Source organism: Hyalella azteca, unplaced genomic scaffold, assembly GCF_000764305.2.
Source record: "Hyalella azteca isolate HAZT.00-mixed unplaced genomic scaffold, Hazt_2.0.2 contig14097, whole genome shotgun sequence".
NCBI lineage: Eukaryota > Metazoa > Arthropoda > Malacostraca > Amphipoda > Hyalellidae > Hyalella > Hyalella azteca.
The window spans coordinates 262994-289124 of NW_025943995.1; the positions used below are offsets into that span (position 1 = coordinate 262994).

Below are 26131 nucleotides of genomic sequence, written 5' to 3' on the forward strand. Positions count from 1 at the left end.
TGGATCGCCGTTTCAAATACGCGAAAACGCAACCTGGTTGCCGGTGATGCTGCAACAACCACACCTTGTAAAATACGATGTTAGACGCATCGGTTGTGGGTGAAACAGTGGCCAGCAGTCGGCTGAGCCAGTGGACCAGGTGATACTGGTGCGTATATGGCCGAGACGCGCACAAACATGAGAGACGGGCTGTGACAGCTCAGCAAATTGTTGATGCGTGTGGTCATGAGGTGCGACAAGCAAACAAGCCATGAGAACGGTAGGTAGCGTCGCTTACTCAGCAACACATGGCCCGACATAATGCGCAAAACTTTATTGTCCGCATTCTTCTAATCCTCGTATTCTAGATTACCTTAAACGTATTCCGAAACATTATATGGATATACATTCTTCAACAATTTAGTAGTAGCTCAAATCTCCAATATTTCACTTGCACTATTCTCCGACATTTTAACCTCGGCATTCTCATACAATAATGAAATAAAGAGTGATAGGCAGTCACAAGTCTTTTAGAGTTCCAGCCTCAGCAGGGGTGAGGGTGCGGTTAAATCAGGGGCGAGATAAGGGCGGGTCACGCGCCGATAAGTAACCCAATCGCCTGATAACGCTGCTCACAAGTGCATCCTGGATGAGGCACTTCACAACACTGATAACGCCTGCCCAGCTTCCGCTCGTCTCTAAGGCTTATCACACAATACTCAGAGATGGGTAAAATGAGGCGTCAGGAAAACATTACAATTCCATAATTGAATTCTGCTAAATATTCTGTTTAGCTTTCAACGAATTTTTACGTCAGCATTGTATTATATATGTTTATCTATTATTAACATTATTAAATAATTTATATAAATTATTTAGTCGCTTGAATCGCGTATTTTCCATGAATTCGATGGTAAACCTATGTAATTCTAAGAAAATTCGCCAGATTATTGAAGAAAACGTTTACTTTAAAAAAGTTTTCTCAGATGTTAATTCTAATAATATGGTTCATTATCTAGCATTTTTGTTACTCACACTCCTGAATGTTAAGGCAAGCTACTGCCGTACTCACCGTTTCTGTCGTTGTTGGTGATCTTGACCCAGAAGTCGATGGTTTTCTCAGGTCCCAGTTCTTCATAGTCCCACTTCTGCTTGACGCGCACAGCGCCGTTAGCGTCGACCTCCACCCACGGATTATCATCGCGAATCTTGAAAGTTTCCCATTGAATTTCTTTCTCGAGTTGAAACACAACTTTGCCTTCGATGGCACCGTCGCCCTCCGAGAACGTCATCTCCTTGGTGTGTCGCACTTGGCTTCTCTTCTTACGGGACAAAACCATCGGGTCCGCGACGGAGGTAAGCGCTACGTCCCGCTCAGGATACTCTTCCTCGAGCAACCAATTGTTGTGAGACTCGACCTCGAGGCGGTCCAAGTTCAGGAGCTGGTCGTCGGGATACCTAAACTCGATATGGGCCTTGGCAAGCACCTCGGAGTACTGAGTGGGCTTGCGTTTGTCAAACGCTTCCAGTTCTAATTCATAAACGTTGGCTTCAGGAGGGCCAATGAGCATAATTTCTCCAGTTTGGGGCACCACAGTGAAGGTGTTGGACGGATACACTAGTCGGTAAAGGACTTTGTCGTTGTCGCCGTCATGAGCAACGACCTTGCCGATCTTGTCAAAGCGGCTGAGGTTCGAGGGCACGAAGAAGTAGAAGATATTCTGCGTGAACACGGGAGCGTGATCGTTAACATCCACAACACTGACGATGATATCAGCACTGGACACGTCATTGTTGGCCAAGTCAGTGGCACGCAGGACGAAACTCAGCTGCTTGCTGGCCTCGCTGTCCAGAGGCTCCTTAGTGATGATCTTAGGGAGTCCGCTCATGGAGCGGTGAACAGTGAAGTGCTTGGAATCCTTGCCCTGCAACTCATACCTGATCTCTCCTTCTCCGCCCACCGCCTCGAGCTCCTCCAGTCCCTGCAGCTCCGTGCCCGCAGGCATGTTCTCCTCAACGTGAGCCTCATATGAAGGCTGCAGGAACCGCAAGAGAGCCGACCGCTCTTTGACGGCGACGTTGATGACGAAGATACGTGACGGACCATCGGTGTACTCGGTGAGTATCTTGAGCTGTACGGTGGACCCGATAAGTGTGGACACCCGAGCAACCGTCATCACGACACCATCGTCCAACACAGCAAAGTAGTCCGAATGATAGGATGGAAGAAGCTCTACTATTCTTTGGCCTTGATGGAGAGGGATCTTCTGAACAATATAAGCCGACGACACCTCTCTCGGTATGGATACATTGTACACTATTTCAGGTAAGACTTGTGGACCTAAATCCTCAGTTTTTTGAGACTGTAAAACTTCAGCACTGACACTGCTAATATAATTGGGACACAACATTAAGATGACAAAGGCCGAGGCCATAATTTGAGACCCTGTATAGAGGCGGCACTTGTGCCGCGTGGTGGTCGTCGTGTGTGGAGCAGGGGCTGCCCACGGGCTCTTAGGGTGGTTATCTTGATGGGTGCCACCGCTGCCGTCCAGCACTGGGGGAACTCTCGGCCACCCGTCCATCTTGGGGGCCACCTCCTCCTCCTCCTACACCACCTCCTATTGAATACACTAGCTTGATGCTGGCACTCCACACTTTACTTCTACAACTCACTCCACTGGTCACTACACTGCCCTGAAAAATTTAATGAACATGAAATACTTAAAGCACGCAACAAAAATTTAATGACATGTTGCTTGGTCCAATAGTTTATCAGGATTAATGTTTTGAAGTTCCACAGAAGAGACTTGTGACACACAGCTGACTTCAGCATCACCTCAGGAGGGTGTTAATGGCAGTAAATAATCAACTTAAACTGTTTAATACAAGTAAAGGCTAAACCTATTGCTATAAACAGCACTAAATGATATCAGAATTCAAGAAACAATTTTAACATTGCTACCATAGGCTGGTATAACATTCATAGCACAAATTTTGCTCCAATGACTAGAACATCTTCCCTACCATCATCATTGCAAATCATTGAATGGCTTCTGATACATGTTATTCCTCCACTCTCGTTATATCACTTGCCTCCTCCTAATTTGTTGTTGTTTATCCTAACATCTGTTCTGGAATTCAACTATTTATTATCCCTATTATTATTTAGTTGAATATATATTTATTATATACGGTATATTCAACTGGCAATGAAGCCAATTAAAATAAACTCCCAGAGCTATTGTGAACAATGAAATCACTATGCCTGAATAGGGACATATGTATACAACAACATTTGCACTGTATACATCATACATACATACATTTATATACATTTACCCTGTACATATACCCTGTATTCATCAACATGTTTCACATCTTTTGAGCAGATACGGTACACGATTGGAATTTCTACATTCATTTGTGCGACAACAATTAGGTATCCAAGATCCTTGACTTACGCGATTGCCAACTATGACAAACATAAAAATGTTGGTTATTATAACTGCAAAATCTTCCCTCATTAATGCACACTGTAAAATGGGATGACTTTGATTATTTTCTGGGCTGACATTTTTGTGATACAATTAGTCACATAATAAATATGTAAATATAAATATTTATTGCATTTGTAGGTTATTTCATGGTACTTCAAGAGCCACAGCAGTACCCACTCTACCCAGCATTACTTAAACTTAGTCACCTAAAGTCCTAAACTATCACAAACTTTCATATATCTGGCCAATAACATGTGTAAAGAGGAACATCAGGCAATGTGTGTGTGGTGTGTGGTCGGGTGTGAGTGAAAAATGTGTAGGCTGAAAAAAGATTTTGATGCTGATGTCAGTGATGACTGATATGTTGCCTCAAATCTCTAAAAATTCTCTCACTTTCTGCATCATGACCGCATGCATCGCACCCTTGAATTCTAAGGACAGGGAAATAGCTGCAAAGGTATTATATACAGCAATATATATTAAGATCTAACCCTTGACAATTATCATATGGTATTTACTAACAAACAGCACATTAACTTTCAAGTGAAGTATATCTGTCAAGTGCTAAGCAGCAACTCATTACTCATGTGTCATTGATGCATTGAATGATGGTACTCATGGTAGACTGGTAGTAGATTAGTAGTGACTTGGCAAGCACCAGTACTCCGAACTCTGGTAGTAAAGTGCCATAGACATATTTTACACTCCCAAGTCCAGGAGTCCTAAATTCCTTAGACAAGTCACTGCCAGGAAGTATATATATTATTAATTTCCTCCATTCAAAATTTTAAATACTGTAAAATTCATACTATTGATGATCACATAAATTCCAGTGAACTACTATGGGCTATGCCTATGGCATATACTATAGTGATATAGGCTAGTCAATAGTCTGATAGTTAGACAAGCTTAGCTGCTTCAAAAGTTCAACCTGTATTATCATTCATTAAAATTGCTGTCAGCATTAGCAAACGTTGCTCGTCAACGATCAAGCAAGGCTCAAGATAAAATGTGTCTTTAAAGCCTAGGGTAGCTACTATTATTCTATATAGGCCTATTTAATTCCTGCTAGGCTACAACAAGCGGACAACCAAAATTCACAGGCCCTAAGACCTAAGTAGTGTGGGGCTGTGGGCATGTGAATTCATTAATAAATCCTTAAAAACAGAAATGATTAAATGGCGTTTACGTGACGTGCATGTTATTAATTTTACTTTTGATCTTTAAAGACATGAGCTTTGCGGCATTCCAGCGAGGCTTGCTGGTGAGCTGGTCCCGCTTGCTGTTTCCTGCGACCCGAAGCGGCGGAACTGAGACTTTTTCAGGTATGTTAATGTTTTATACTACACCGATGACGAGCACACCAATAACTGATCATTAAATAATACAACACAATATTTTGAATGCCGCCGCACTTGTAGACATGATCACTTTCACAGAAACTCACCTATATAAATCGAAAGCACTACAACGATCCTAGCCACGCACCACACCTCACGCTCTACTCACACATTATGAGTAGCAGAAACAGCGACAAGGCAACTAAACCGAAGGCTAAAGGACGGAAGGAAATTGGAAAGCTAAAGAATTCTATATCTCTATAACTAATATAACTGTCTAAACTCCTCAATGAAAGTCAACTTTCTTCTGCATCGCCAATATTTTTTATTATTTCTTTTAATTTTGATATGACCTCCTATATTTCGAAATTATTCATAAGATATTTTTCTATGTTTTAAAATTAATCATAACTAACATACTTTTCAAGCAGATCTGTCAAAATTAGGAAATGTAAAATAATTGGTTTAATCCGTCATTGTAATCTCCTGTGCAAAGGTAGGAAAGGCATCTGTCACAGCAAGCCATTGATCGTCTCCAGTACGCATGTCCCGAGAGCGTCTGACCCACGGGCAAGAGCAACTCGTGTTTCAGGTTAATACCCCGAGACCTGTAGGCGAGTGAATTGCAGGCGTAAGTTCCACAACTTAATCTTGGATAAGAAAAAAATATATCGTAATCGACTGGAATTGCCGTTGTCTATTCTATTAGAATGACGTATTTGGTTACAAAGCTGTAACCGTTTAAAAATGAGTTGTTTGCACATGCTTATGATCAGCCGGTACTCATCAGTTGGGCTTTTGGTAACGTCGGATCAAAGTTTCAGTATCTCGCATTTTTGAACTTTAGCACAATTAATATTATTGAACCTAAAAACATAAATATTTACGTGCTGTTATTGATGTGTTAGCAGGACTGGATTATTTATTATTTAACTTGTAAATCTTGCCCTAAGATATTATATCGACCATAATTTCTCCATTCACGATTATAATGAGCCACGTTCCAGCTCTGATGAATTTTCACCGGTTCACAAACCCACATAACAGGGCCCGCAACTGGGAATTCTTTGTTTTTGAGTATGTCAGTCTTTCCTGGGTTTAATAATCTCGAATGTATTTCTTTTTTTATATTATCCTAATTATGGTCTTTTATACTCTATCGCAAGTGACTATTTTGGCTAATCCCATTTCACTCACTCGTAGTTCTCAATCTTTATTCACTCCATTTCTGGCACTCTAGAGTCTTTCTCTCCCTCCTGGCAGTTTAGTTATAAAATGACCTTTACTTTTGGAGGAAATCTAATCTTTTTTCCACAAGGATCAGCAGCACTAAAATGGCGAGATTATTTCTCCAGCAGTTGAGTAACATGGATAGACAAAGTTACGGCGAAGAAAGTATTATTATTTACCCACGTATTTTACAGCGATTTCGTCGATTTTAAACTTGCACCAATATGGAGATGAGCTGTTTTAGTACTCATTGTGAGTCCTAGCAACGAGTGCCACTAAATTCGATGATTTGCACACACAGAATGAGAAGTTGTAACTCACCTCGCTTAGCAGGAAGAATGATCTCATAGTAACAACTAACACTGCTACCGCTACTCAAGCAGAATTAGATTAGCATAGTGGACGTCCGTAAGTAATTGTAGCACGCTCGTGCGGAAGGATTTGATTGAATGCAGAGTCAAGCTATACAGTGTCAAGCTATACAGCACATAGCTTTTTGTCGTTACGAGTGTGTGCTAAATTCTTGCATCGAACTGAGAACGAGAGATGCTACCTGCCAACCTAGGCGAGTGTAAACGAAGGTTAAGGAAACACGGTGACAGTTATAGCAGATCATTATTAAGCTTATGTAAAGTTGCTATTCTCCATTCCAGATTTACAGTTAAAAGACCTGCGATGTGAGCACAACTCAAAAGTAGGGCCGCGGTTCAGTAATTAGCAATGTTCATGCTTAAACTAGGATGATTCATTTAATAATTACATATGAAAATATTGAAGGCAGAACAAGATAGGCGAAAGCTTCGAGGTTGTATGTATGTACAGGGAGCGCACGAGTCGGCAGGTAACGACCCTCGGTCAGTCACCGCGAGAGTGCGGTGTCAACGGAAGGTCAAGCCACGTGGACATCTGAGGACGTGGTCTAAGCCAAGAAAGCTCTTCGTCATAAGATAAGGCCGAGTATCTTATAGTCCAAGATGGTGATCTCGTCATATGGCGATACCAATGCCTTGTCACATGTCAAGGCCAGGTATCCAAGTGTTATAAGATGGTGATACCATGACAGTTCCAAGTATACTATATACCGAGGGTGTTACTCGATTGCAAGGGAAGGCCAATAAACCAGAAGTCCAAGATGTCAACTTAACTCAGCAGCTGAGAGGGATGCGAACACAAAGCAGGATATCACGGCCATTTAATGGAATGCTAGACAGAAATGCTCACCAGCAACAAAATGCATGAAGATCCTGTATCTAATTGCAGGTCAAGGAATGAAGCAATCCTTTCTTCGCCGGCCGCGCATCGGGCGACGCAACAAATCAAACAAATCAGTCCGCAAAAAATTACTAGACACGTCATGCATCAGAGGGGGGGAGCCCCGTACAGACCTGAGACGCCTTAGTAGCACGCATTCATAGCAGTTAGAGTAGTTACCGAGTTGTCCCTGATGAGAGTAACCCCGAATACCTCGAGCTACTCTGCTCAGTTGTTTAATTGTCCTGGTGAGGGTAGCATCAGGTAACTAGCGTTGAACTGGTAAACCACTTTCAAGAAAGAATTCTCAAAAATTGAATCAAAATATAATTGGGCCCGATCTTCTTCAAACCGAACATGAAAAATAAAATAACTACCTACAAAGCTATAGACAGCAGCGACTTCATGAATTAAGGTTCCAGGTCTCAGTAAAGACTCCATTAATTTCTTCACAGAAAAGAAAAAAAGTTCCTAATCGAAGCAGCGGTTGCCTACAGTAATAACGGCATTCACAGTTAGAGGACAAGAGTAAGTTATTGGTGAACTTCTACATTGAACTATTCAGGTTCCATTATACAGGAATTAGGTGGGCATTAAGATAAATCTATATTATGCACACATTTATATCATATATTGGTTGTAATTTTAAAGCAGATAGAATAAATTGTAATCAGGGATGGTACACTAATAAGAACCACCACCAAAAGTAAGACACATCGATATAATGGTTTAGAGGTTCTCCTGGTTAGGGACAGAACATAAGGACATTGTCGCGTTATCGCGCTTAGTGTTACAGTTTTGATATTAATCCCAAATACGTAATTGCTACACATTAATGAGTCCACACAAAGGAAAGGCGTGCAGTATACATTCACTGCCTAGCGCACCCCAAAGTTCAAGTCACAATAATTATACGAGGAAATGATTTGTCTTGACATTGCCAATCTTCCAAAGATCAAGCAGCGATCTTGCAGCGTGACGTTTGGCTGTTGAGTACATAATCCGTCCTCAACTCTATATGGAGAAAAAAAATTTAACGGTTCAAAAGAGAACTCGGCGTCAGATCACCTCGACCTCCAAATCAGTTCTACATTATTTCCAGGATACACAAATACTGAGAACCAATGTAAAGAAAATTTTCTACTCCTATGCACTTAAACTCCAACATAATTTCATAAAATGAGTGGGATCGAAGGCAATGTAACTTCAGCCACCCAAGAACCGCAAAACATTTTGATCATGAACCAACAAAGACGTTGCTGCCTAACAAAAACGTATCCAGGTATCAGTAGCATATTTAGAAAAAGTATATCCCATTCCCAAGACATTCATTTCAAACAACCGCTTCACGAGATAATTTCCAAAGCTTTTCTCTCTGAGTGATGTACATCAGCAAAGGCCAAAACTCGAGTAAATAAGTTGAAGTTGAACAAGGAAGGGCAGTCGATATGCAAGTTTGCCAGAGGTAGGATCACACGAGGTTACACAATAGTAGCTGCACATGACGATTGTAGGCACAGCGAGAGCTCCACGAGCATACAATAGAAACATTAAATGCTTTCAACAACACAGGTCAAATTTGATGTGCACGTCAAACGCTAGGGTAGCCCCTATTAACCTTTCAACAATAGATCGTCCAAATTGACTTATCAGCGACGGGTAGTCCATACTAATCAACCTATCAGCAGTAGGTCGTGCTAATGGACCTGTCAGAAACAGGTAGTCCATACTAACCAACCCATCAGCAGTAGGTCGTCCTTATTGACGACCAGGTAAACCATTCAACAGTGACAGGTAAACCATTTATCTCGGAAAGAATACTGCGAAGAACGCAAGAGAGAATACCTGAACATTCCTAAAGACGCGACAGTCAAATCCCTCCCGTCATTGTTGACTCAGTCAGTCGTGTTACCAACACACGGGAAAACATAACTGAACCAATGAACCACCCTCTTCCTCATACCACAAGCCTCAACCTCTACAATTTAAAACTAAACAAATTTTCTGCCTAAAATATCATTAACTGAAGACCTGAACTGGTCTCCTCAGGGATATCTTTAAGGTGAGATACTTGTAGCAACATATTGATGGTAATCGACATATTTCAATATACAAATGGCACCAGACACATAACCATATGCAGATAGTGCCAGACGCATAGCAAAATACAGATGATATCAAACCTATGTAAAGATGCATTTAGTAAGATACAAACTGAAAAGGTCAATCATTGTATCCCTTACATGTCATATGAGCCATTTGTAAGGTGAAGCATAACGTTGTAGCTCTAAAGCATAGTAGCGAGAAGAAAGGTTACACTCTAAATACAAGAAGCGCTCTTAGAACTAAATAATTTGTTATAGAACACAACATGGAACAGTATAGATTACATTGAACGTTAACAACATTTGCGACTCGCAACGAGTTGAGGGGAGCACTCAACTTGTTGTCTACGAGGGTGAATATAAGCTACACACTTTTGTCTATTTTACTAAAATGGACTCGAGTGACAACGGCCAGCCATCGTACACATCAACTTTTTCCTTCACGGTTATACTCGAGCTGAACTCAGGTCATCTCAAGCATTTGCCTAGCGACCCAAGTATTTATTACTAAGAACCAAATGGCTGTGCTAATTACTAAAGCCTACTCAATCAATAACACAACAACCAATTTTCTTGCCAATTCACTCAATAACCTAAGAACCCAAGTTCTTGCCCATTCACTCAATAACACAACATCCCAGGTTTTCATATTGACTTTAAAACCCAACATACCGAGTTTTTGTCTATTCACTTTATAACCCAACATCCCAAGTTCGCCTATTCACTTTATAACCCAACAATCCATATTCTTGCCATGACCATATTCTTCATATGTAGAGAATCCAGCGAGATACTCAAGACCTTAATGCTAAGTTAAACCCTAACCTCATATTTTAAAGAGGATAACTGTGGTTGCTCGGCAGGATACGTTGAGAACATGCCATGATTAGGTGACGTACTTACGGCATAGTAAGTATCTTCGAGAAACCGACTACGAGTCAGGTCGCAGAATTCAATTAAATTGATATCAACCAAGCTATAAAATTATATCAAGTCAAACTAAAACGCAGGAACCCAAAGGTAAAGAATACCTTCAGCACACGATACAAGTTACTAGCCAGGATATGATATTATGTCTCCAAGAAATGCTACAAGGCAAGTATTCGAGGCTCATATTTAAAAATGTCTCAAAAGTAAATAATAGGAACCTGGTTAAGGTTTAAAAAAATTCGTAAGAACGCTCGAGCTGAGTTCATGAAACTGGGACATATCACCCAGCAAAAGACCGGAGAAGAACGTGTGGAAAAGAAGAGATATGACGATCAAAGGATCAGAGAGGGTGACAACATACGGAAGAAAGGTGTAAGTCAAGATAAGAGTAGATAAAACAGCACTGGAGGCTGTCCATGATAAGGGCACATGACTATGCCAGAGCCATTTTAGTCGGACTACGCAACCATCATCAAGCTGTGAAATAATGCAGTATTAATATGAAATAACAGTCTGTCATAACAGGCAAATTACTGAAAACGATAACAGAGGATATTTAAACAGAATTGCTGAAGAAGAACATTCATATAACAGGCACTGCAAACGAGGCTACCATAAATCACGCCTCTTCCCATTCACAAAATGAGAAAATAAAATGCAAAAAATTGATTCATAAGAAATGCTAAATGAAGCATAAGGTTCCTTATTTTAAGAAACCAAGGTTAATTTGTACATACGAATGTATGGAACTGCAGCCAATAAGCTCAAGAGAAGCGGAATGTAATTCAAACGTAGTGGGATTGAATCAAATGCATGTGTTACGCGAGGTATCTGTTCTGAATGAAAACTTCAGTAAAGAACAACATACATTAAAGACCATTATTTCCCATCGTACTGACGGGGAAAAAAGGTCTTTTCCATGGAAACCTCGACTAAAGAGAAACAAATAAGCTCTAGGAAAGCAGGCTAGTAAAGATATTCATATTTATAGCAGTGGTACATTGTGAAATTGCTGTACTACTGCTAGTGGTCGTATATTGTGGAATGGAGATACTACGATTGCTTGTGTATTGTGGAATAGAGGAACTACTATTGCTTGTGTATTGTGGAATGGAGGAACTACTACTAGGGGTTTCAATATTGTGATGATGTTAGTATTTTTTGGTAATGGTGGTACTACAGTGGTGGGAGATTTGAGTTGATGTAGGTACTAGTTGCTTCATCTCTTAGTAACGTTCTCAACCTCATGGAGCAGCAATACCAATATATGACAAAGTGACCGAAAATGAAATTGTACGGCCATGTCTGGAGCAGATGGTGTTAAAAAAGACTGAGTGAAGGGAAGCATGGTTTCATACAGATTCCATTCAAAGGGAGTATACAGCAAGGTATCTGCGTTAACTCACTGTATACTCAACGATCCTCTTATATGCGTCAGACAGAACTCTTGTACTAATTTGGAAAGTTTTGCTCTGAAGATTAGCCGTTGAGAACATTACCAAGCTTTAATACACACAATAGGTTGGTAAGAATGGCAAATTGTTAACAGCTGACGATGTTCAGACGGACTCAACCGGCAAGAACAGCCCCTAGTTGACAGCTGACGATGTTCAGACGGACTCAACCGGCAAGAACAGCCCCTAGTTGACAGCTGACGGTGTTCAGACGGGCGCAACCGGCAAGAACAGCCCCTAGTTGACAGCTGACGGTGTTCAGACGGACGCAACCGGCAAGAACAGCCCCTAGTTGACAGCTGACGGTGTTCAGACAGACTCGACAGGCAGCGAGAGCTCCTTGTTGACGGTGAGGTACTCGTTGGGACGCTTGTGGTCGGTGAGGGCCTTGATGGTGGTCTCGTCATAGGGCAGTTCGCTCTTACGACGCAGCAGCGGCTTCTCTTTGTTGCGAGGCGCCGCTCCTGCAACCTCCGTCTTGGCCTCAACTGCACCAGGGACCTACAAGGAGGAGAGCGTTTAGAAGCAATTCCTACCAGTGAGTATAAAAAAAACATTTTATTTTTAATTAACATAAGTTGTGCTAATAACGAGGGAAACATGCGTTCATTCGGCAGAGAAAATAAGTTTATTCATCAGTGCTTAACTACCAAATACGTAGTATTTGGTAGTTAATAATTGCATAATTATGCCCATTTGAATGCATTGGCAAGTACTCCGTGTGCAATCCATTGCATTTGCTGGAATCTTGTCAGGTACCTGTCAGTGACGCTCATTAGGGATCTAGTTCTTTCTTGAAACAAATAGTCTTAGGTCAGAGTAATTAAGGGTCAGAGTATGGTTAATGTAATCTAAAATCATGGACAAGGTGAAGTTATCCTATCAATATCAAGATAATGGCTAAGATAATCTCACATCAAAGCAGAGTTTGCTGTAATCCTACCTACATCTGAGTGGGGGTTAATATAATACTAGTTAGGCTAATGATGAAGTAAGAACGAGTGTTAAGATAATCTTGCATCAAGGCAAAGGGTGTTTTAATCCTACATGCATTGGAGTCTGAGTCGAAACAAACCTCTAGATTATCTTACTTGAGGTAACAAAATGTTAAGGTAAGGGTCAAGATAATCTGACATCATGGCAGTGGTACAAGTGATCGGAGTAAAGGTTCAGACCATTTGACATCAAAGGAAGCAAGCCAAAAGCGTCAGTCAATACAATATTAAGGCAAGCACAAAATTAAAACAAACATTGCATCTTAGCCAAACTAGATAGGAAAATGTGCGGAACTTCATGACCTTTTCACAATAATAATATGCCAGTGTAAATTGCACAGACGAAACAGTTTGTGTAATTGTACATACAATGTGAACACATATATTATATAAGTATTCTGATGTACTTTATACAGCGAGAAAGTTAAGTAAAATATTACACTCCAATGCATTTTTTCCTAGCAGCGCAGTAGACCAAACTCTCCAGGGAAGCTGGGTGCGATAGAATGAGCCAAGTGCACAAAAAATGTCGGGTGTGGCAGAAGAGTCAGGTTAGAGAAAGATGGGTTTGATAAATACGTAATTTTAGTGTTTTCAAAAATTGGCTTCGAGAAAAATTTCTCGTCAGAGAAACAGTGTGGTGTTGTGAAAGGGTCCTGGGGCCATACTTTCAAAACTGGCCAAGTGAACGTAACTACTTACGCTCAATTATCTTGTCTATGATTGGTGGATTTTGCTCGAATGGCCGTCAATGATTGGCAGATGAACTTACGATCTCTTAACTTGTTTTGAAAGTATAGACCCAGCTGGAGTATTGATCGGCGAATAGGGACACTACGTCCACTAATGGTGTTGGGAGCCGCCATAGCCCCATTCATAGCTTAAACTACTAAGGCTCGGTGTAGATGTCGTATAATTTAGTCAAAAAATAGTATGTGCGCAAAGTTAACAAAATGATAACAGAAGTTGCCAGCGTATGTATAGCAGGAAGTGCAACTCATCAAAAGTCTTGCTACACTAATCAGAATGATTTGACATAATATATAACAAATTTACAACAGCATCCAGATATCTGTGCAATGCGCCTCAATACACTGGCTTGTCTTGCCAAGCTTCACAAGATGATTTCCCTTCAAACACACAGAACCTGCACTTGAATTTAAGCAGTTACAACAGATAGAAACATTTATTTCCCACCAGCAAGTGACAAGTATGGACAGCAATGTAGTAGATTATTAGTGCAAGAACTTGGGGCTTCGTAGTGTAATTTTGATAGTTCTTTTATGAACAGATTTTGAACACAAGAACTGTCAAGGAGGCTAAACTTTTAGTGGCCGCGGTTCTCGTTTTACTTCTAGTTTCAACTTTTAAAAAGGTTTTTTCAGTATCGACACTACAACATGGAGTAAACGAGATGAAAACATTTAGCATCCAAAGAAGGCGGGGATCATCCAAGAATGGCATTTGTATATGAAAAAAAAATTGACTACGGTTTTAAAACGGACAAAGGATTTAAAACCGATTTAAGGGATTAAGTGCCGTTTTGTATACCAACAGAACTACATAATAAATCAAAAAGCAGGATTAAATTCGAATCGATCACACATGCAACTGAAATAAAAAATACAGGTAGGCGGCAAATAACACAGGTAATACAGTAATGGCTCTAGGTTTCTGAGATTCGCTAACAAGTTATAGAAATCAGGAAGCTCAAAAGGATAATAATCACAGCTCCCAAAGCTCAAGGATTGCTATAAATACTATTTTCTGGCTAAATTTTCACTTCTGGGTTCCTTTCCACATTAGGAGATTCACGTGTTCCCCTAGACACCTGTCTTCAACAGCAGCAACGGTCTCTTGCATCATTAGCATTTAAGAACTTAACGGTAAGCAGAGTCAGGTAAAGCAACAGGGTTTATGCAGCATCAAGTGACACTAGCAGGTAGAACAGAAAGCCGCTCTTAGCAGCCGTTGATGCAACAACTGCATTGACAGGGAAGGAAAAAGCAGCAGCTGATATGGGAGTAGGAGGGAACAGCATCAACTAATAACGAGGGTAGGAGGGAACAGCATCAACTAATACGGTGGGAGGAGGGAACAGCAGCAGCTAATACGGAGGTAGGAGGGAACAGCAGCAGCTAAGACGGGGAGAAGAAGGAACATGCAGCTGAATTTGAACACAAGGAAGAGTGCTCACTGATGGCACCTCAGGACTGAAGAGCCTGAAGAACTCAAGTAGTGACGACAGAAGAGACATCAGACCGGCCGACTGAAGCAACATCAGGCACGCCGACAGAATACATATAAGGCAAGGTTGACTGAAGAAACATCAGGAGCTGATCATTGAAGAGGCTAGTAGAGCAGGACACTGATGCCAGCAATGCATGAGGCAACAATTCAATGGAACATGGGGCACTGATGGCTGTAGTCTGGAGACATCGATCACTGATGACAGATGAATCCAGAGACATCAATCACTGAAGAGCTTGGAAACGTCGATGACCACTGCAGTATCGTGTGATATTTATGTGGCCTCTGAAGAGGCAGGGTGATATATCAGTGGCGAATGAAGAGCCAGATGATATGTCAGTGACCACTAAAGAGCCAGTCGATTCGTCAGTGGCCACTGAAGAGGTTGGCAGCAAGTCCTGACCAAGTTACACAATGGGAGAGATGAGTTGGCATGCGGGAGACGCTGAAGGAGGAGTGAGCTGAGACTGTGGTAACGCCTGGTGGCCGCTGGGCTGTTGGTAGAGACGACAGCTGCCGGTGGTGGTTGTGGTAGTAGTGGTAGTGTTTGTTACAGTGGTGCTGGTGGTTGCTGTGGTGAAGTCGTTGTAGGGATTTCTAGCACTAAATCAGGACACGGGCTGTCGGTGGTCGTGCAGATGCAGACCTGACAGCTGTCATGGCACAAAGAAAACACGACGTAGCTGTATGAAAATAGAGGACATAAACATGGCATACATGGCGCACGAGTAATGCATGATGCACATGTTTCACTGGTTACTGTAGTGTACTTCTCTAAGTTTAAAATTAAATCTATGTAACATAAACTATGTAACATAAATACACAAAAAAAAATATTTGAGGAAAAATAGCAATATTTCAACATCCACGTAAAGTTATCACAAAAGAACCCAGAAGAAATAGCATTATTTGAACCATTATAAAGCACAGCTAACTACAAACGCCCGGTAATATTAATGCACGATAAGCAAAGTTAAATGCTCAAGATAAGTCACCAGTCGACAGAAAAAAATTAACCCAGAAATAAGCCCGTGCAAAAAGTGAATAAGAGCACCCACAAGAAGCTGTCATTGTTGGCACTTCTATAGGAATGCAAGATGTCAGACATGAAGATGGAGGTCACTGGACACTAGACTAAGCTAGATGACGGAAAAGTGAACTGTGTGGCAGTCACCCTACATACAGAAAGGATCTTCAGTGTAGTAGTTTGTGTCTCAAGAAGTCAGAGCCTTGCAGTAGGTATCTCTGTCAACGGACTAATTTTTTTTTTATCGATGCAGGGGGGAAAACTGATAAAATCTTTCTTTTTAATAACAAATGAAGCGTGGAATGCTCTATTCTTTAAAGCAGCGAAATTAAGGTGAGAACAACTAGCTCTCCAAACAGTCAACACCAAGAGTCTAAGACTTGATTAAAATGGCCCGTATAATATCAAGATGTGGACGAAATAACAGTATAGAACTCATGTGATCGTATGTTGCGACTTATTGACTGTTCAATGGGTTTCAGAATTTTGAACCAGCCGCAACAACCGTCAGGAGATGTTAATGTTAGATTTACCATCAGACGCATCTCTTCTTAGAAGGAAAACGCAAATAAAATGGCATTGTAAAGCGACTAAGAGCAACGAAACGATAAAAGAAAATTGTTTAGAGACTACTTTGTCTGAGACCTGCTCACTTAATAAAGTTGAGCTGCTCTAAGTAAACTTTTGTCGGGATTGTGGATACTTGATAGTAATTACAGTAAACAAGAGAATATGCGCGGCCCTGCAGCAAACACACTGGGTCCAGACTAAGCCTGTGCCAAAAAGGCAAAAACAAATGACGGTGATGCTTCTTCAAATCAATTGATAATGAATCAATACCTACATAATGAATAAAGGAAAATATCCTGACTCACATGCTGAATTGTTGAATGAATTCAAGGAAAACAAACGAGTGAAACATGAAATGAACACAAGGCAAGATACTTGCGAGTCTGTCGTCATGATCAAACCTGTTAACACTTTGACTGCGATTGCTTCATCTCGTACTAATCATTTCATTTGTTGTACTATTATGAAACAAGATTGCCAGACTTCCGGTCTTTTTTCCGGACAAATTCCGCGATTTAGTTTTTTGTCAATTGCGTTGGCCGGCTAAAATTTATGATAGGGGTACTTCCTAGTTAAATTTAAATAAGAGGGACATGAAATTTTTACACCGGAACCTAAAAATATACTAGTATATATTGAGTTATAGACCTTTTTTGGCGTTTTAGGTTCGCGGACTTGGCCATATTTTAGGCCAGCTGGCAACCCTGAATTACGCACCACTACGTCCTGAAGAAATAAATTTCGTGGTACACATATGGCCCAATACGCGGGGAACGTGTTAATGCTTAGCAGTAGAAATTGGGAAACAAATGCTATGATTCCATACAGAAATCGAACAAAAAAAATTCTCAACAAGGAAGTTTTCCACAGACATTCCGCGATACATCTTGTATGGCTTGTATCTTCGATGCTTGAGTTTGTGTAATACCTCAAAACACATGACAGGTATCTATGATACTCGAGTCTAGATTATCATCTCAAGACAACCATCTTTGACAATTGATTATTGTTTCATCAACAGACACGAAGATGTTTGGTCTGAGCAACTCATCTATGAGGATATTATATCTACAATGTTCACATCAATGAAGCACTACCTAGCTTCAATTATAGGCCAAAATGAGAATGGAAATCATAAAGCTGCAAAGGAATTTACAAATGAAATTTGAGCGAGCTGAATGTTCCAAGATATGAAACGAACGGTCACCTGGGAGCATATGGAGACAATTTTAATGCAAAGTACGCAAGTAAGCAGGACCTGGAACACATTTCTGGTCATTGTTCCTTTGAGGGAAATAAAACTGAACAAAATCACACGAGGTATCTACCACCAGCCTCTACCAGCACTATTGCCTACCTCTTTGGCAACTCCGTCTCCTCCAGCAGCGGCGGCAGCAGCAGCCACAACTGCAGCAGCATCGTTGGCATCAAATTCAACGTCAAGCTCATCATTGAGCATGTGATGCGTGTTGGTGTAGAGCAGCGAAGACTGTGCAGAACTCTGCATGATCGCCTCGGAGTACTCACTATAGAGCGGGTTCTGCTCAGCTTTCATCTCAACCTCATGCCAAGCGTCCTCTCGCTCTCTTATCCGCTCCTTCTCTCTGTAAATCAGATGAGGCATCAACAATACATTGACATGATGACAAAAATAGTTAACAAAGAATACAGTATTTCTACCAACCTGACCTCAATGACAGTGCAAGCTATATGCCACATGCAGTGCCAATGGTAGAAAAGCTGCCAAAGGCCGCTTTCTTCCTTTTTCTTTATCGCTACGATTAAATTCGAGGAAGAAACAATCCAAAGATCAAATAGAGCTTTTGAAATGTTAAAAGCAAACAGCCTAAAACTCCGAGCTCTAATTAGATTGTTTTCGTTCCTCAAATGAAAATTACTATTCTAGACATCCACCACATACAGATTTTTTTCCATATTTGCTTCCCACACAAATTCACAATCCCTGGAATCTGCTTCACGTCTGTATTATCCTACTGTTGTCCACGCAATTCCTTGCACCCAATCATCAAAAACAAACTCCTGCATAACAGGAATTCCATCGATCTCTCACACGTCTCACATTCCACCATCATATACTCAAGAGTTTTCTTCATGCCAAATAATGAAATACTCGTACCCACTTCCGTCACTCCCCCCTGTATGCACATACATCCACTTACACCCACCGCCTTCGTCACAGCACCAAGCAGTATTTCCCTGCCTGTGCCGCCATCATACGTACAATCGTGCTCTGGCGTCTCTCTTACTACCAGGAGTAGATAGCACTGACATCAATACTGATCAGCAGGGGTGGACACAAAGGATAATTTGGCATGAATTATGGTAATACAGCACGATATCATTACTATAGAAATATTTTTCCTTACCGTAGCATGTAAGAACACTGCAATTAAGATCTGATACCCATTTTAATTGACCTTCATCATATAATTTAGAAACATGCTAAGGTTTCAATTTCAACTTATGAGGTTGTTTATTTACAATTTAAGAGGTGGAGAGAACTCATGTCCACAATTAAAAAAAAAAAACTGAGAAAAACCGTAAACAAAAACAAAATAATTCCAGTGAAAAAAACATAAAACACAGAGCAACTGTGTTGCCACCAGCAAACTCCAACTTCTAGGCTACATAGACAGAACTATCATAAATATTTAAGAGTTCCTAACTCCGTCAGTCCAATCACTAATGACTTTTTAAGCTAAACCACCAATCACAGAGAGGAAATCGGCCGTTTCATGACTTGGGCCATAAGAGTACTCAGCGAGCTTTGACGTACGACCCAGGTAATATGTATCTGACAGTTGGAACATACCTTTGCCTGTCAGGCTTGTATTTCTTAGTGCAGTCGTCGAAGAGCTTCTGGTTCATCTCCATGAATAGTTTTAAGGCGTTGTATATCAAGCCATGGATAGTCCTGTACGTGAAATTGTCTCAATTATAAATAAAACGCACTCTAATGCCTTCAATGCAGTATTGAAAATCGAACTACCTCTAAAAAGATGAGAGCTTGGACAAGGGGTTTTCAGTGCATGCATCTGGATAGAAGATCAACACCATGACAAGCTATAATATGTGGCCGGCAAAAAGATGAATCCTAAACTTAGTCACAGCTTCAAGCAAGATATTGATGTCAACATCCAAAAGAGCTGATCTTGAGGCAACTACAATTTGACTGGCACAACGTAATGACACGGTTTAGAAATATACCGTGTTTACAATGAAATATGAATGAAGGCCATCAAGCAAATATTGTAAGAAGTGCTATAAATTAATAGATGAGACATGATGGAGAGGCTGACTTGTTCCAATGTGTCTTGGAGTGCTTGTAGAGCGCAGGGAACATGATGGGCAGGATAGTGTGGGCGTTGTCACTGATCAGAGACAAGATGTACTCGTTGTTCCAGTAGTACAGAGCTCTCTCTGCCACCTGCACGCCAGAATTCAGTAAGCATTCAACATAAGCACCTTAATGTAACACATCAAGACCGTCTCTAGTTAACCCATCACTGACAAATGTTTGTCAACCAATAAATTCCATAGCTTATGGCGCAAGATAGCTTTATAAGTTATAAGTTCGAGGTTAGAGGCTAAATCCTTAGGTGCTATATGTTTGGGATTTATGCTTAATTCTATTCCATCTCAAGGATAAATACTCATCTATAAACTACAGCTGAGGTAAAGAAGGGTTAGTTACTCTACAAACATTACAATGCTCACATTAATCAAGAGAAGCTCAAAGTTAAATTCTCAATTTCAAATTAATTCAAATCCTGCATCACTGAACAAGTGTCCCTCTTTAGGTAATTGTAATTTACAGCATTTCACATAAAATGCCTAAAATGCTCCATTATTACAAAACTTTACTGCATCACTAACTTGAACATAATATTTTTTTGTAAATATGGAGTGCTGCTCTCAGAAAGAGAGCTAAACCAATGACTAAGACGTATTCAAGGTTAAGAAGATTTGATCATCTGATATGGCCCAGCTAAGAATGATGTACCTGGAAGTGCGGTGACGACACGCACTTGGCGAGCTGTACGAACAGGGGAACCATCACCTTCGCAAACTCGTTTGGCTCGATCACATCCAAGATTTCTTCCAATTCATTCAGGAACATAACCTGCCAAATAAGAATTAATCCATAATCATGACATGATCATCTACCAATATATAGTGATCATGCACCCACTCATCAAGCTATCTTCTACCTTTGCCATACATACTCTTTAGACATCAATATTATAATTCCCTTATTTTTTCTGCTAAAGCTCACCTCTTTTGGGCTGTGAACTTTTGGCCAGAATTTGAGCAGCGCGATGATGACAGGCTCTGTGAGAGATGGATCTTTCTCAAGGAACTGCACAACACAGTACGCCAACTGCGGGTGGTACACACTCAGCGACTTGACTTTGTGTAGTGGCAGAAGAACCTTCAGCAGGAACACCTTGTGCTCCTCTTTCAGTGGCAGTGCAAAACCATTTATGATGCTGCACAACAAATCAACATTATTCATTAGGAATTTTTTGTTTCAAAATATGAAAGGTAGGTACTGAAAAGCACTTAGGCACTTAGGTGGTGAGTCATGAATTATTGGCGGTGTCACGAGTAGCACTTACATATACCTATATCAGCAGCACAATAGCCTTTTTGTCACTGCACTAGTGGTAATATTCGTCTGACATGAATGCTTGATTTTTATATCATAGATGATATAGATGTTACGATAGATTCATCTATACATGATAGTAACAGCTACCATGGGGGAATTAGATGTTAATAGGTAAATCATCTTAGGGTTGAACAATCGATGGAAGACAAAAATAATCAAAAGTTCCAGTTTCAAATAACTTAAGTCTCCCGAACACATTATACTTCATATGCTCACCTACAAAATACTAGTTCTAAAATTTTCTAAATGAATTTTTCTCTGTTAATGATAGTATATACCTACTTCACTTGATTAATATAACTCACAAGTACATCAGTATATAAGGTGACCTGGTGGGCAGTATCTCACCTTCCTAGAATTTCTAATAACTCAGCCACGCCATTGTGGTGCTCTGTCTCGTAGATAAATCTGAGGGAAGTGAAAATGTAAGCTAAGTCATTAAAAATAAATGGCAAAATTTACATTTAAAAACTGAAAGAAATAGATTGCGCAAACAAATTATGCAATTTATTACTTAGAATGAAAGAGCTAAATGGAAGAAACTCACTTGTAAAATATGTTATTAATTTGCTTCCTTATGAAGGCACGCAGTCCCAAGAATTTGCCATATATTCTATGCAATGTGGTTTTGAGGAAGTCTCTCTCTCGAGGATCCTCGGAGTCAAAAAGTTCAAGTAACTGCATAACAAATCTCTGGTCAATGTATTTCTTGGCTGTTGGTGGATGAAAGTCTGGATTCTCCAAGAAGCGCAGAAAGAACTCGTACACAAGCTGCAGGTGAGGCCAAGCAGCTTCTAGAGTTGGCTCGTCTTCTTCAGGGTCAAACTCAGCCCCTGGTATTTGTGAGAAAACACATTATAATGATATAATTATCATAATAATAACTTCAAAAAATGATTCATTTCATGGCTGAAGTTATAGTTGTCATGAGGAATAGAACAAAATCAATTTTCTTGCATGATCCTACTCAGAATAAAAAAAGATGAATAATTGAGCATTTGCCTAGTATTTTGCATGAAAATTTCTAGTGACTGTGATAAACTAAAAAAATATTAATCATACTAACTTAATGTCTTTGTTATTGTTCTTTTTCTTTGCCTGACCTGATGGATTTGTTGAGGGAGGAAGTGTTCTGAAGAGGTTGACGCTGAACATGGCAACCACCTCAGGATAGACAGGCTCGGTGATCACACTGCGCTGTGTTGTCACGTATTCAACCATCTCATTGAGGGCAGCTCTCTTAACTTCTTTCCATTTCAGGTCACTCAAAGGGTCAATAATAAAGTCAAACAGCACAGTACACTGCCGGATCTTCTGAAGAAAAAGCTCCTCCCGCTCATTTGGGGCTGCATCTGCAATGTAACAATTATGTATGATACAAAATGGATAAATATAATGATGAAGCACAATTGTTTGAAAAGAATTCACTAGGCAAAAATTAAGAAGAACAAGTGACATGTAATGAAGATGTGAAGATGAGCACAATTGACATGTACATGGCATTTTTGGATAAATGACAGAATTAGACATTTCTCAGAATTATTTGAAATTCATAACATAAATAAAAAAGTTATATCAACAAATATTGAGTTGAAAGCTCCTAAAGGTTAAAGAAACAATACTTTCTAAAAGAATTTTGAACATTTTTGAGAATATAACCAAAAGATAAGTGCAGCATTAAAATGAAAAACTATGAAAATTAAACCAACCTCTAATGGCTGGAAGTTTTAGTAGTTCTCTGTCTTGAGAAACATTGAAGCGGGAAGAGCTTTGTCTTTTATCTTTTTTAATAACTGGAGTGTTAGGGGAGTATTTTATTTTGTTTATTTGCGTAGGAGGAGGTCCAGGTAAATCTTTGTTTAAATCAAGAGCCGAGTTGTTGTTTGCTGATTGGTCTGTGATGGATGTGCTGCATGAGTCAGGATCAGATGTGTTGTTGTTGATGCCATTGCTGGTATTGTCATCTGCCTCAGGAGGGCTGTCCCCACCTGCTGTTGGGTCTGACCCTGAACCCATACTCATTTCGGTAGCCTGTGAAGCACAAGCAAATGACAGTTTAAAAGAAGCCTCCATAGCAACCTCACTTAAATATCAACATGCTTTCATACAAAAAAAGATTAAATTACCATAACTATGGACGAAAGAAATATTTTAAACACTATCTTCTATTTCTCAGCATAATATCACTCTTCTATCCCAGTTATATGCAAACATTGTATAGAAGATCATGTTTATAATTAGGTATGTTAACCTAAAGCTTTCAGAACTGAAACATAGACATAATAAACATAAATGCTCTTATAAACATTTTCTAATCTCATTACTACATTTAAATGATAATTATTCAAAAATTGGCAAATAGTTAGTCAAACCTTTTCTCAGGCACATACCATAACCACATGAAGATTAAAATATGTGATTTACAATGCAACAAAATTAGATAATATTTGAGCTGCACTGATGCAAGCTTTTAGAATCACTTGATAAATGTGATGTCAAGTGAAGATAACAGTCAAGATAAGAAAATTCTATTCATTGGTTAAATATATCACAGCTTCAAAGTATATATCATATTTTCAATAATTTGGAATCTTGCAGCACAATCATGCATACAAGTTAACAATTAGATGGGTGATAATTTATCTGTCAGGATTCTTGCAGCTACAAAAATGGGGAAAGCTTTAGTTATGGTTGGGGCAGTAGCTCTATTCAATGCTTGGTTAGAGCTTGGCATGGAATATATCTGCCTCTCAAGCCACAACTAGATCTTTTGTGCCTTTTTTGAAGCCAGGAGATTCCTGCTATTGAGCCAAAAGATTTCAAAAAATTGTTATTTTGGAGCCAGGAAATTTTTTTCAAAAGTAGAGAAATTCCAATCTTGGTTCAAGCCATAATGACTGCCACTGCCACATTATTATATGTTGGAAGCTGGGAGCCACATTATTATATTTAAAAGTATATAGGTATACCTATCAATGTTATTCTCATATCTATTTTCCTAACTGGAAAATTGGACAGACAGAAGCCACCCTTCCATTAAATTAGACAAAAATACCAGTGAATTTGGCAATTTCAACCATTTCAATAGCCCTTTTCGAATTTCATTAGTAAAAAATGAGAGAAACGGCCTATTTTGCCCGGAGTTTTTTTTTCAAAATCACCTGTAAAATGATTTTTTTCCACCCAAAATTGAAGAAATATTCAGCCTAATATTCCAGATTGAGATTGGTCTATTTCCATTACCTGCAGGGTGGCACCTGCCACCTGGGAAGCCACTGTGCAGAGAGTGAACGAAGATTTAAAGACCTACGGCGACGCATTATCGGCAAAATTTTTGCCTTCACAAGATCTTGCCGACACATTTAGATTAAAATTCTTGCATTTAATATATTTCTCAGTCTTCAGCCAACTATTTAGAAAAAAAAGTAAGGTTTCCGGTACGTTGGATGGATTACGATGCAGCGAAGCTTGTCCGGAAATCAGTTGCAATGAGTTCCCGCAAAAAATGTAAACAACATTTTTTTGATTGCGTAGTTTTGATTGCATTAGAGCGGTCAGACTGCTTTATTACTTGTTCAGTTGACACTTGCTGTACAACCGGACTGTTTTTAGGGTAAAATTAGTTATTTGGGGTAACACGTGCATGCAACCTTGTAATAAGTTCGTGGCTTGTAAATAGTTCATCATTACTCAGCGTAAATGGCTTTTCATTAAAAATTACCCGGCGACGCATTTTTAAAATGGCTGGCGACGCTTTGGGCTTAAAAATCCATATATTGCCGACGCTGCATCCACCCTCTGCATAGTGGCTGGGAAGGGAAGATGGAAGTTTAACAAGTGACAGCTTGTTAACCAGAAATCTGGAATACTAAATAGTAAATACAAGTTACAACCAAGATTTGAGACTTCAAATTCTTAACTAAAATAATACAAGTACAACTTTTAAGTCCCCACTCCCCAGTTTTGGTTTAGTTTAAAATTTTACAGCTCAATTCAACAGTTTTACTGACAATTTGATGGTAGTTAGGCCTAGTTCATCAAGATCAAGTCTTTCCAAGTAGGCTAGAAATGCTGCAATTTCAAAAGATGGAATAACTCTTTAGTAGTCAAGTTGCAACTCAGAGACAGATTTGTCCAAGCCTGTCTCAAAATTTTTTTTGCCTTACTATCAAGTAGGGCATCTATCTCGGCACATTTTTATCCGGGTTACATACAAATTATATACTTATGCAGGCAACGCATTCAATGAAAATTTAAAGAAAAAGAACAAGTATAGCACTGTTACAAGATGAAAAACGATTCCAGGAGACAATGTTATCGCAACGCGCCTTTCAGAACAATGAATTTGACGATTAATAAAGTGCAGACGTACCTCCATGTCAACTCTTTTATTTTGTACTCTTTAGAAGTTCGACCTCGAACCTCATGCACTAGGTACTTATGCCAACCATCTGAAACGAATGTTCTACGAGTATTTTATGATCATATTAACTACTTTTATGTTGTCAAAAAGCGGATATGGAATTAAAAATCCTATTTATGACTAATGGTGCAAAAAGGAGAAACGAATCTCAGCACCAACACAGTTTTTCAGCCTCACAAGGAACGCTGCCATTGGTGTTTTCTGGTCACAAGCATAATATTGGAACACTTATTGCAGTAAGCTGACAAAACTTTCACAAAAAGGATAACAAATTGAATTTTTTTATTTTAGTATCATTTAAATACATGTGAATCATAATTATTATCATAGCAAGAGATATTCCGTGGCTATACGAGCTATGTCGTTCGTCCGAAATGTGTTTCT

At 39.7% G+C, this 26131-nt stretch overlaps 2 protein-coding genes across 10 annotated transcripts in view; both read right to left on the minus strand.

Moving 5' to 3' along the window:
- LOC108673239 (neural-cadherin) overlaps positions 1 to 4983 on the minus strand; it is a 63749-nt gene extending 58766 nt beyond the window's left edge. For all 8 annotated transcript variants that reach the window (XM_018161038.2, XM_018161036.2, XM_018161037.2 and 5 more), the window contains exons 1-2: positions 4927 to 4983; positions 1052 to 2676 (exon numbers count right to left, since the gene is read on the minus strand). In XM_018161038.2, coding sequence (XP_018016527.1) covers positions 1052 to 2564 — 1513 coding nt within the window. In that variant the 5' untranslated portion in view covers positions 2565 to 2676; positions 4927 to 4983. The remainder of the gene's footprint in view (positions 1 to 1051; positions 2677 to 4926) is intronic.
- Positions 4984 to 6647: 1664 nt separating this feature from the next.
- LOC108673242 (serine/threonine-protein phosphatase 2A 56 kDa regulatory subunit gamma isoform) lies at positions 6648 to 26018 on the minus strand. 2 transcript variants are annotated; one of them, XR_001930967.2, is made up of 12 exons: positions 25697 to 26018; positions 23034 to 23355; positions 22428 to 22676; positions 21872 to 22157; positions 21673 to 21732; positions 20929 to 21142; positions 20656 to 20775; positions 19952 to 20079; positions 19465 to 19566; positions 17989 to 18235; positions 14991 to 15687; positions 12230 to 12290 (listed from the first exon to the last, which is right to left on the minus strand). XR_001930967.2 is itself a non-coding variant. In XM_018161040.2 (11 exons), the coding sequence occupies exons 1-11, from the start codon at positions 25700 to 25702 to the stop codon at positions 12099 to 12101; spliced, it is 1926 nt and encodes a 641-aa protein (XP_018016529.1). In that variant the 5' UTR covers positions 25703 to 26016; the 3' UTR covers positions 6648 to 12098. The 2 variants fall into 2 exon arrangements, 1 of the variants encoding a protein (XP_018016529.1); XM_018161040.2 differs by lacking the exon at positions 14991 to 15687 and having other exon boundaries at positions 6648 to 12290; positions 25697 to 26016.
- Between the last annotated feature and the right edge of the window lie 113 nt (positions 26019 to 26131).

Bases quoted from the DNA above. Each gene is read 5' to 3' on its own strand.
- LOC108673242 (XM_018161040.2), bottom strand. The intron at 21,143-21,672 runs GTGAGATACTGC...TTTGTTGTGCAG, and splicing joins TTATTAGAAATTCTAGGAAG to CATCATAAATGGTTTTGCAC. The intron at 19,567-19,951 runs GTCAGCCTCTCC...TTTCACGTACAG, and splicing joins TCCAAGACACATTGGAACAA to GACTATCCATGGCTTGATAT.